The sequence below is a fragment of the Mus caroli genome, unplaced genomic scaffold (genome assembly GCF_978045245.1).
Source record: "Mus caroli unplaced genomic scaffold, Mus_caroli_1 scaffold_5, whole genome shotgun sequence".
NCBI lineage: Eukaryota > Metazoa > Chordata > Mammalia > Rodentia > Muridae > Mus > Mus caroli.
In genome coordinates this window covers 77473805-77486311 of record NW_028227260.1, presented here as the reverse complement: position 1 = coordinate 77486311, position 12507 = coordinate 77473805, and the positions used below count along the sequence as shown (strand labels likewise).

At 43.5% G+C, this 12507-nt stretch overlaps 1 protein-coding gene across 1 annotated transcript; it reads left to right on the top strand.

The window, feature by feature from the left end:
• The first annotated feature begins 1731 nt into the window (after positions 1–1731).
• On the top strand, positions 1732–2763 carry LOC147004652 (melanoma-associated antigen B4-like). The gene has a single exon (XM_085837662.1). It carries the CDS (start codon positions 1732–1734, stop codon positions 2761–2763), a length of 1032 nt encoding a protein of 343 aa, XP_085693788.1.
• Positions 2764–12507: the final 9744 nt, after the last annotated feature.

Sequence of the window (12507 nt, the reverse complement as noted above, 5' to 3'; positions counted from 1 at the left end):
ATACAGAAATACTTGGTTCCACCCTCCAAATAAAATGACAAATATTCATAAGGAAAAATGAGAGAGGCCAGGGGTGGTGATATATAAAATAATACTTGTAATGGGGACACAGAGATAACATGATAGTGACGTTTCAGCAACTCTGAGACCCAAGATAGTGAGTTCCATGACAGTCTGAGTTCCATGGAGAGAAACTGCCAGAAGACTTTAATAAATAAGAGAATGAAAAAGGTTAAAAAAAAAAAGGTAAGGAAAACAGAAATGAGGGAAATGAGATGGGGGGAGGTGTAAAGTGAAGACAGAGCAATGCAATCATGAACCAAGTTCACAAAAACATAGATGGAACTGTTATCTTTACTTTATACTGTAGTCCTGGGCATCTGCACTGGACTGACATTCACTCCATATACTTCATACTCATGACCCTGATAAGAATTTGATCTTTTGCACCCTTTGGTTCACATTATAAGGATGAAATCCTAGTTCCATTCAAAGATAAGAAAAATAATTTTTGTGTGCTCTCTGGGAATTCCCCTCCCCCAGAACAACAACAACAAAACAAAGGAGATGGATTAGTTCTGCCCTGCTGCCCATGGGTTCCCTTTAGATGATCAAAGCACCTGAGGCATGCTTCCAGGGCGGGGGGGGGGGGGGGCGGGGGGGGCGGGGCCCAGTGACCGGAAGTGGATGATCTTAACGTCCTCTTTGAGGACAGATCAACCTGTACGATTAGGCTTTGAGCCTAGAAGCATGGCCTTTACTCTGGTAAGAATCTTTCGTGGGTGATGACTAGATTAAAAACTATAACATCCCATGATAGATTTCTCGATTCATAACCCACCCTGCCTCAGCAACGGCCTGGTCGCTGCCTTGTACCTCAGAATTCCAGGATGAGGCAGTTAGGGCCAACTGCCATGAATGAGCCTTGTTCCTCAGAATTCCAGGATGCGGCAGTTAGGCCCAACTGCCATTAATGTTCCTCGTTCTTCCTTGGGAGGAAAGGTCGCGATTAGAAGTTCGGGGTTCACAGAAAGGGAAAGTTAGATACAATGAGTTTAAGAGGAGGTTAAACTGGGAAAATTAAAGACTCCGTGCTATGTGTGTGGCAAAATACACAGAATTGTTCCCCAATGTACCATAGATTATGTCAAGGTTCAGATGGGCCCATAAGGCTAAAATATTAGGCTTTGTCCTTTCAAAAAGAAGAGGTGGGAAATTAATGGATACCATTTCTGGAAAGGAAATGGACTGGGGGTGGGGACATTACAAAAGCATAGGCATATTTTTTTATATACTGAATGTTATCAGACATCAATGGTAAAGCTGGCCTCAATTTCCACCTAATTTTTCCTTATTAGTGAAAACTATAGTGCTAGCTTCAGAGCAGCACAATAATGTGGCCATGAAGACATACTTAAAAATGAACATAAATGTTCATGGAGAACAAAATAGAGCCCTGGTACAAGTCCTTCTTTCACGCTAGTCAGCTATTACTTGGATTGCCAGGCAATGGCCTAACAAACTGTGATTCTCTCCACAGATTTCTCAGGAAGCAGACTGAACAGGAGAACAGGAACAGGGTTTGAATCCAGAAAGGTGCCCAGAGAAAAGCGACTGTGGGTGGGGGTGGGGGTTTGTAAAGGGAAGTTGCTTTCTACCTAATGATGTTTACATAGTGTCATTCTCTCCCCCTGAACTTTCTAGTACCCCTGTCCACTTATCCAGTGCAACATGCCTAGAGGCAACAAGAGCAAGAGCCGATCCAGGGCCAAAAGGCAGCAGATGAGGGGAGAGAAGCCTAAACTCCAGGGTGCTCAGCCCACTGTGGAGGAGGAAGGGAAAGCAGCATCTCCTGCTCTTGTCCAGGGAGATGCCCCCAGCTCCTCAGGAGGCACTCCTCAGGAGTCCCAGGAGGCTGCATCCCATATCTCTCCTGAGTTAAATGTGTCTCATCCAGTCCATAATATTGGTGCTGAGGGTTCCTTTGCAGGTGTGGATGAGAGACGTGCAAATGTCTCCATTATAGCAGATGCCATCCAATGTGCACGCAGAGATCCTCTGACCAGGAAGGGCAGCAAGGTACTTCACTATCTGCTGGAGAAGTACCAAAAGGATGAGCAACCTGTAGAGGGAGAGATGCTGAAGCTGATCGGCAGGAAGTATAAGGTTCACTTTCCCCAGATCCTGGAGAAAGCCACCTATCAGCTAGAAGTTGTCTATGGTCTGGAGTTGAAGGTAGACAACCCTGCTACTCACTCCTATGTCCTTGTTAGCAAGTTACCCATCCTCCCTGGGGCAAATGTGGGTGGCAGGAGAGAATTGCCTAAGACAGGTCTCATCCTGACCATCCTGGGTATGATCTTCATGAAGGGCAACCGTGCCACTGAGGAAGAGGTCTGGCAGTTTCTCCACATGCAGGGGATATATCCTGGGAGGAGGCACTTAATCTTTGGGGAGCCCCGGAATTTCATCACCAAAGAGTTAGTTGAGCAAAATTATGTGGAGTACCGCCAGGTTCCTGGCAGTGATCCCCCAACTTACGAGTTCCTATGGGGTCCCAGAGCCCATGAAGAATCTACTTCCAGGAAAGTTATGGATATTTTAGCTAAAATCAAGAGTGCCTTTCCTAGTTACTATCCTCAACAATATGAGGAGGCTCTCAGTAACCAGGGTGGGAGAGCAGCAAGGAGAGATGAGGCTGGGGGTTTTCATGCTGCCAGGATTCCCTCACATGCCCAAGCTAGCAGCTCCTCCCACGTTTAGATAGCCATTAGTGATAGCTATCACTGTGCTCAAGACCAGCCAGTCTTCTGAGTAGTGGGGCATTTATGAGCAGTGGGAATACAGTAATACAATACCTTTGTTATGCATGGGGAAAGTATACATACCTGTAACTGAAGATTAATTTGTTTTATATATGTTTCTTAATCCAATATCTGCTACGTTTACTGCTCTTTGTCAAGGGTAATTTATTTGGTTTTTTAAAGTTATTGGAAAACTTTTACAAATGTCTTCTCAGTAAGTGTAAAACAAGACATGGGAAGAGGTTTCACAGAATGTGATGTGCTACAATTGGTAAAACAAAGTGATGTGATCAGTTCATCCTTGTCACTCTTGGTTTTGTCTTCATTTCATAATTTTAATAGAAATAAATTTGGTTTTTATTACCTTAGCAAACTCCTTAAGAAAATAAACTGATGAATTTAGCCTCATATCCAGTGTCTCTGTCATTTCATTATTTTCCCCAGTCATCCTTTGAATATCAGCTCTTTTTTTTGAGCCATTAAATTATATTAATGTTTAAATGTTCCCATTCACTATTTGTTTTTTATTATATATTTTCTTTATTTACATTTCAAATGTCATTCCCTTTCCTCGTGTCCACTCTGAAAATCCCCTATCCCTTCACCCTCCTTCTGCTCACCAACCCACCCACTCCAGCTTCCTTGCCCTGGCATTCCCCTACACTGGGGCATAGAGCCTTCACAGGGCCAAGAGCCTCTCCTCCCATTGATGACCAACTAGGTAATCCTCTGCTGCATATGCAGCTGGAACCATGAGTCCCACCATGTGTTTATTTTTTTTTCATTGATGGTTAATCCCTCGGAGCTCTGAGGGTGCAGGCTAGTTCATATTGTTGTTCTTCCTAGGGGGCTGCAAGCCCCTTCAGCTCCTTAGGTACTTTCTGTAGCTCCTTCATTGGGGACCCTGTGCTCTGTCCAATGGATGGCTGTGAGCATCCAATTCTGTAGTTGTCAGGATTTCAGCTCTTTGATAGCTTCTTCCCCCAGATATTATTGTCAATGAAAATAAAGATCCACCCACAACTGATAAATTAAGCCCCAATATCCAGGTTTTCTGTCATTTCATTATTTTCCAGTCATTCATTGGACATCAGTCCTTTGATAGCTCCTCCCCACAGATATTATGGTCAATGACAGTAAAGTTCCACCTGTTGCCCAAAGGTATTTTGAATTTATCAGCAGCTACACATCAGGAAGGGGATAGAAAAGTCTCTAAACATGGAGTCTAAAACAAACAATTAAATTAAATAAATAAATAGAAAAAAGAAGGGCATGCAGGAGAAATTATTAGGAAGAGCAGATGCAGTACAGCTACATATTATCTGATTTAGGTCATTTAGAGCATTGGATGATTTCAGTTCAGTCAACAGCATGTATTTTAAGTGATACTGCACGGTGGGTTGCATGAGGCTGTGGGAGTGATGAGCAAGGTTAGATGCTCAGAAGATGGGCCCCTTGGAGTATTGTGAGTTGATAAGCAAATATGACTCAGTGCATCACAGAGCTTAAGCTAGAACAGGAAATAAATCATAAATGTCCCTTAGCATCTGAGTTTGCCAGGAGGAAATACTTCCTGGGTTAGAAATGGTCAGTGTCATGCGTTTATCCCAGTGCAGGTGAATAAACTGCATAAGCCGCATGATCAAGTGAAGAGATTATTTTCTCCTTTTTGCGTATTACAAAAGCCATGTATTAAATTAGCTTACATGGTTTGGACTAAATAGTCTAATAATGATTCTTTACATGCTGGAGAGGCTGAGGTCCCAGCATCTGCTCACTACTATAGCCTGAATGCCTCAGTGGTCCTGATGTAGTCTGGTAGCATGACAGATTCCTGCAACGCATCCTGAGAAAAATGAATAATAATCCTTTGAAAAGAGTTTCCTAGAAAACAATCCTCTTTTACTTACAATGGGCTGATAGAGCCAAAGTTCCTTTTTAAAGTGTATTTAAACCAGGTTTCTTAGAATGTACTTTGTCAAAATTCAAGGACAAGATCTAAATTTGATGGTGATAAATGCAAACCCAAAGTTTAATTTGGATAGAAAGGATTTAAAATTATTAATGTTGAACCTTGAAACATAGCAGAAGGTTAGCTGCTTACACCTGGTGAAGAAAAAGACTACCCCCAAATTAGCTATCATTTTCTATAAGTAAATCTAACTTTTTTGCTATGATATAATTGCATCATTTTTCCTCTCTCCTTTCCTTGCTCTGCCCTCTATGATTTACCCACTCTGTTAAATATCTGGCCTCTTTGTTTTTAAAAAAAATGATTTTCATATACACACAAACACCATAGTATTGGCTGCGTATGGTGTGTGTGTGTGTGTGTGTGTGTGTTGCAATTTCTTCTAAGATGAAATACATCTTCCAAGAACAATGGTGCCTCATAAAAATTAGAAAGTAAAAAAACTTGCACGTGTCAGAAAAATGAAGCCAGGTATATGAGGGCTTTCCCCCAGTTAGATAAGCAGTAACAGCCTTTGATGGAGGAGACAGTCCTGTCAGCTGAGCAGCTTGGGAGTAGTGCAGAGAAATCCTGACTTTCTTATTTAATCAGTCATTACTCAGGCTTGAGTTGGCTTTTCAGTTATGCATCTGTCCTTGATTTACCTATAATATTTTACCTAACCCTTCACATATACCACTGTAAGTATTGCTAGTAAATTTATTGGTCCAGTAAGTCAGACTTGAGTGGAATGATTCCAGTATATTGTAGATTGACATTTATAGATATTGGTTTAGATCTACCCAAGAAAAGACATGGAGCATTTTATGAGCAAGGTAGTTGAGGCATTTTAGAAAACAAGAGTTCCATAACAACAATAGTTGATAATTTTCATTCTGTCTGGAAGAATCACAAATGGAGCTTCTGAATAAGGCAAGTAACTTCCCTACAGAGTGAGTAAGAGTTGAGAGATAAAACATTTTAAGACTACGAACTATAATAAATGATGGAGTTTGGAGTGTCCCTTGAACAATAGACCATTTTCACAGCTCTGGAAGTATAAGACAAAGGTAGAAATAGATCCAGTTCTTAAGAAATGTCACCATCAGGCTTGGAGAGACATAAATAAGGAAGAGGACTTGGAGAAAGTGAAGGAAGAAAAGAGGAAGGATGAAATGGTACTGTGAAAGTGAAGGAGAGAGAAATGGCATTGTTGGTCATCAGTGGGAGGAGAGGACCTTGGGCCTGAGGATGTTCAATGTCCCTGTGCAGGGGAATGCCAGAGTAGGAAGAAAGGAGAGGTTGGGTGGCTGGGGTAGCACCTTCATAGAGGCAGGGGAGAAGAGATGGGACAGGGGGTTTCCAAAGGGGAGACCTGGAAAGGGGAAAATATTTGAAATGTAAACCAAGAAAATATCAAAAACAAAACAAAACAAAACAACAAAAGCACAAAAACAAAAAAACAATCCCAGCACCTGAGAAGTTCAAGGTTATCTTTTTGCTACAAAGCCTGGCCTAGAGATCCTGTCTCAAAATAAAATAATAAAACATAAAATAAAAAGATGAGAGAGTGAGTGAATGGCTGAAAGATCTGTAATTGTTTTATTTATATAGACAATGCTTTTAAAATTGGGATCCACACTTAGAGTCATTGGAATCTAATTACTTTTAATGTTCTCCTTGTAATCCCATCACATTATTGAATAGATCATCACAAAAAATGAAAAGGTTAACTTACTGTGTACTATATATTTATGACTGACCATTAGAAACTATGCAAATGGAAGAGAAATGTCCACCTAGAAAGGAAGGGCAGTTTTCTACAATTCTCCTTCCACTGTTGTTGTGCTCAGTACAGTTTTCAAGGCAGGTAATCTGTGCCTGTTCTTGCTCAGGAGTATCTGAAAAGTACAATAAGATATGTTATGCCTTAAGGAAAAAATGGTTGTAAAATACAACATAACAAATGATAGTATTTTAAACAACAGTGAAAGTACTTTATGACTAAAGCATATGTTTCATTAATTTTTCTCGTCTCATTGAATTAAACCAGTAAAAAAAAAGATTTTATGCTTCCACCAGTACCTGTTCAACCTACAATCAGTCTCAGGTGCCTTCTATTCCTCCCAACCACAGCCAGCACCCAGACTTCCCACATCCTTCCCTTGGGTCTAGCCTAGTGAAGAAAACTCATCTCTGCACTCATGCCCTTTCCTTAAACTGGTCAGATCTATCCAGGGCTCCCTAAGCAGTGCCCAGGGCTAGACTGACTATACTCACCTCCAACATAGCAAACATCTAACCTTCTTCAGGGTACCACATCCCTTGCCCTGACCTAGTCTAGTCACACCAGCCCACCCAGCAATCAACATCTCTGCTCCAACCAGAAACTTCACTATCAGCAAACACTCACAGGGCCATTGTGTGCACCATCCACTACCACACTGTTTACCGGAGCTTACCACACCCTCCACCAGAGTCTAGCTTGGTGAGTACACCTCATCTTTCATCCACATCTTTTTGCAACCTGACAAATCAAATCTTCATTCTACAACCAAGGCCCTGGCCTAGTCTATCATTCTTGCCTGACAGTTTCAGTAAACCCCTAGGGTTTTTTAGGTTCCCACATCCCCTGCCATAGCTGAACACCACTTTCTATGCCACAGCAAACCTGCAGGTTTTTAGCACAACCTGCCCTATCTGTAACCACTCAATGTTCTTTGCCTCTTGACCAAGACCCATTGGTACCCAGACCTTTTAAGTACACCTCCAACTATAACCTGGTAAGCACCCCTGATCTCCATTTCTAACCCACCAGATCAAGCTCTCATCCCACAACAGTAGTTTTACTGCCCTCATATGCACAAACAGCCAGCCTCTAGAACTCCTATGAGTCTCATATCCCTTACCCTGGCATAGCCTGACTAACCCTGCCTGCATTGTGGCTATTTTTTGGGCTTCTGCCAGGATCTGAAATCACCCACAGGTCCAATTCAGTACCCAGAGGTCTTAGTCAGGCTTACTATTCCTGCACAAACATCATGACCAAGAAGCAAGTTGGGGATCAAAGGGTTTATTCAGCTTATACTTCCACACTGCTGTTCACCACTAAAAGAAGTCAGGACTGGAACTCAAGCAGGTCAGGAAGCAGGAGCTGATGCAGAGGCCACGGAGGGATGTTACTTACTGGCTTGCTTCCCCTGGTTTGCTCAGCTTGCTTTCTTATAGAACCCAGGACTACCAGCCCAGTGATGGCACCATATCAACAATGGTCCCTCCAACCCTTGATCACTAATTGAGAAAATGCCTTACAGTTCGATCTCATGGAGGCCTTTTCTCAAGGGAGGCCCCTTTCTCTGTGATAACTCCAGCTTGTGTCAATTTTTTAAATTATATATTAACTTTATTTACATTTCAAAAGTTATCCCGTTTCCTATTTTCCCCTTATTCCCTTCCCCCTCCCCCTGTTCCCCAACCCACCCACTCCTGCTTCCTGGCCCTAGCATTCCCCCACATCTGGGCATAGCACCTTTACAGGACCAATGGCCTCTCCTCCCATTGATGACTTACTAGGCCATCCTCTGCTACTTATGCAGCTAGAGACATGAGTCCCACCATGTCTTTTCTTTGACTGGTGGTTTAGTCCTGGGAGCTTTGGGGGTACTGGTTAGTTCACATTGTTGTTCCTCCTATGGGGCTGCAAAACCCTTCAGCTCCTTGAGTACTTTCTCTAGTTCCTTCATTGGGGACCCTGACCAGCCAGTACACCAGATTTCCCATGACCTCCTCTAGGGTCTAACCTGGTGATAACTTCTAGCCCTCCCATTTTCCTCAACCTGTAAGATGGAGCCCATGTCACACAACCTGTACCCCAACCTACTCTAGCTAGCTCCACTTGTACTATAGCCAACCTTTAGGCTTCCAATAGGTCTCATGTTCCTTGCCCCTGTGTAGTTTGTCCATAACCACCTGTTTCCCGACAAATTTAGGTTCTCCTTACCTATAACTACTCACAGGACCCTTTTCTATCACCTCTTCCAACCCACTCATTACCTATATTCACCACATCCTTCTCAAGGGTCTAGTCTGGTGTGTTCCTCTGAGCTCCCATCCATACCTTTTCAGTATCTTGCCACATGTAGCCCAGGCCACACAAGCAGTGGCCAGGCTTAGTTTAGCCACTATGTCTTGCACTGAAGTCAACCTTTATGCTTTCCCAAAGTCTCACATCCTTTGTCCTGACATAGTCTGAACATTCTCTCCAGCTGAAGCCAACCTCTAGGTTTCTCCCAGCATCTTTTCTACCTGAAACAATCAACAGGTCTTTTCAGCATTAATTTCAACTACCCTACTTGCTACCCAGATTTCCCAAGTCTTCCTCTAGGATCTTGCCTATTGAGTCCACATGATCTTCCCATTTATGACTTTTCCAATATCTGGCCTATGCTGCCCAGATGCACAACCTTTGGAGCAGATCAGGCTATTTTGGCTCTTTGTTTATGCCACAGCCAAACCCTTGGCTTCCCTGGGGCTCCTCATGCTTAGCAATGCCCTAGGTAGAATACCCATGCCTTTGATGCAGCCACACTTTACATTTTAGCCAGGACCTACTCTTCCTAAATTCAACTATTGATCCCTTCTGTGTCACCACCAATCATCCCCTTGTAATCCTCCAGGATCAGGCCTGGTGCATGATTCTTGGCATCTTCATCCACAGTTTTTTCTCCAATCTACACAGTCTCTTTACCCTCACCTGCCCTGGCACCAAACCCTTGACTTCCCCCAGGACCCACCTTATAAGCCACCCACAGGTTCCTCCAGTCCTGCCTCCACTGGACCCACTTCACTTATTACCCAGACTTACCACATCTTCCTACAGGGTAAAGCCTGGGAAGTACTCCTCACTTTCCCCACCCACTCCTTTCCCCTAGCCAGCAACACACAGTCTGGGTAATACAAGCAGTGCCCTGGCTTTATCTTACACCCTGACATGTCCCACAGTCAGCCTCTTGTTTTCCACTGCATCCTACATTCTTTACCCCTGCCTAATCTGGCCACCCCTGCTTGCACATCATTAAACTTCTAGGCTTCCACTGAGACCTGCCCTACCTGAAACCATCACCAGTCTTTTCTGCTAGGTCTCAATCACCCTGCTTAGTACTCTATATTCACATAATCTCCCAGGATGTAGTCTAGGGAGTATGCCTGGTGTTCCTTTCCATGCTTTTACCACAACCTGCCATGTCCCAGCTTTCATGGTCAGTGCCCTGGCCTAGTTCTGTCACCTCTAACTGCTGCAGAAATCTACTTGTTTCCTCAGGGTTCCATAACACTTGCACTGCCCTACTCTTGCCAATACCAGCTTTATGCAGCCAACCTCTAGGTTTCTGACAGGACTTACCTTACTTGCAACTGACAGCAGGTCCTTTCTCCTCAGCCCCCAGCAAACACCCTCCATTTTCATATTCTCCAGGGTCTAGCCTGCTGAATTCCCCTGATCTTCCAATCCATGCCTTTTGTGAATCCTGCCAGATCTATCCCAGGTTACCTGGTGACCCAAACATTGTCCCATCCCAGTCTGGCTATCCCTGCATGCAGAGCAGGCACCTTCTAGGTTTACTGAGTGTACAATATCCCTTTGCCATCCTAGTATGATCACTCATCCCTGTGCTCTAGCCAACTTCTAAGCTTCCACCAGGATGTGTCCACCTGAAACCACAGACAAGTCCCTTTTGTGTAACCTGAAAACATGACAACTGTTTCATAGATATCCCACATCATCCTTCAGGGTCTAGCATGGTGGTTTGCCTGACCTCCACATCTAAACTTTCCCCCCAACCTGCCAGATATAGCCTAACATCCAATAAATTGTGCCCCAGCCTTGTTGGACCATACCTGAGAGCACCAGAGCCCACATATAGGTTTATGCTAGGTCCTGCTTTAACTGCACCCCCCTACTTTGGATCCAGTTTTCCCATATTCTCTCCTTGTGTCTACCCTGGTGTGTTCCCCTGATCACATCTTCTTCTCAAACCATAAGATATAAAGAGGTCTGCAAAACCTGAGCTCGGACTTAGTCTAGCCACACTGGCTTACACTGCACTTGACCATTTCAGTTCTGTCTCACATCTCTTGTTTTACCTACTCTGACTACCCCTGCCTGCAGAGCAGACAACCTCTATGTTTCTGCCAGGATTTGCCGTCCTGCAGCCACACAAAGTTCCCCTCTGTGCAGCCTCTACCATGGCTTTCAGTAACCAGACTTACCACATCCTCTTGTTGGTACACCTGACTTCCCAATACAAATCTTTGCCACAACCTGCCAAATCTAATCCCAGACCACATGTACATCCCTAGACTAGTCTCATAACCCTGCCTGCATTACAGCTAACATCTCGGCTACCACCTTATCCTGCCCTACCTAAAATCACTCACAGGTCCTTTCTGCACTACCTGAAATCACTCCTCAGTTCCAAGACTTCCCAAATACTCCATACTCCTGCAGGGTCAAGTCTGGTAACTCTCTTGGACATCAGATCCACAGCTTTTCTGAAACTTGCCATATGTAGCTTTGGTCTGACAACCAGAGTCTTGTCTTTCTATGCCCAGTCCTCATGTAAGGCAGGCAACCTCTAGGCTTATTCAGGATCCCACATCCTTTCCCTGGCTTAGTCTGACCACCACTGCCTGCTTTTGTGTTTGCATGTGTGTGTGTGTGTGTGTATGTGCGTGTGTGTATTTTTTCTTTTTCTTTTTTTTTTAGATACATTTTATTTATTATTTATTTTTCCATTCTCACCCCCTTTTCTTTTTCTTCAATTTTTATTAGATATTTTCTTCATTTACATTTCAAATGCTATCCCAAAAGCCCCATATACCACCCCCCCTCCATACTCCCTTATCCACCCACCCCTACTTGTTGGCCCTGACATTCCCCTGTACTGGGGCATATAAAGTTTGCAAGACCTAGGGGCTTCTCTTCCCAATTAAGGCTGACTAGGCCATCTTCTGCGACATATGCAGCTAGAGACAGGAGCTTTGAGGGTACTGGTTAGTTCATATTGTTGTTGCACCTATAGGGTTGCAGACCCCTTTATCTCCTTGGGTATTTTCTCTAGTTCCTCCATTGGGGGCCCCGTGTTCAATCCAATAGATGACTGTGAGCATCAACTTCTGTATTTGCCAGGGACTGGCATAGCCTCACATGAGACAGCTATATCAGGGTCCTTTCAGCAAAATCTTGCTGGCATGTGCAATAGTGTCTGTTTGGTGGCTGATTAAAGGATGGATCTCCAGGTGGGGTAGTCTCTGGATGGTCCATCCTTTCGTCTTAGCTCCAAACTATGTCTCTGTAACTCCTTCCACGGGTATTTTGTTCCCTATTCTAAAGAGGAATGAAGTATCCACACTTTGGTCTTCCTTCTTCTTGAGTTTCATGAGTTTTGTAAATTTTATCTTGGGTATTCTAAGTTTCTGGGTTAATATCCACTCATCAGTGAGTGCATATCATATGTGTTCTTTTGTGATTGAGTTACCTCACTCAGGATGATATCCCCCAGATCCATCCATTTGCTGAAGAATTTCATAAATTCATTGATTTTAATAGCTGAGTAGTACTCCATTGTGTAAATGTGCCACATTTTCTTTATCCATTGCTCCGTTGACATCTGAGTTTACTTTGTTTTAAGGAGTTTCTTTGCAGGATGGAATATTTCAATCTGAAGGAATATGATGCACAATATTCTTTACATT

Coding starts and splice junctions, on each gene's coding strand:
- LOC147004652 (XM_085837662.1), top strand. CDS start 1,732: ATGCCTAGAGGCAACAAGAGCAAGAGCCGATCCAGGGCCAAAAGGCAG.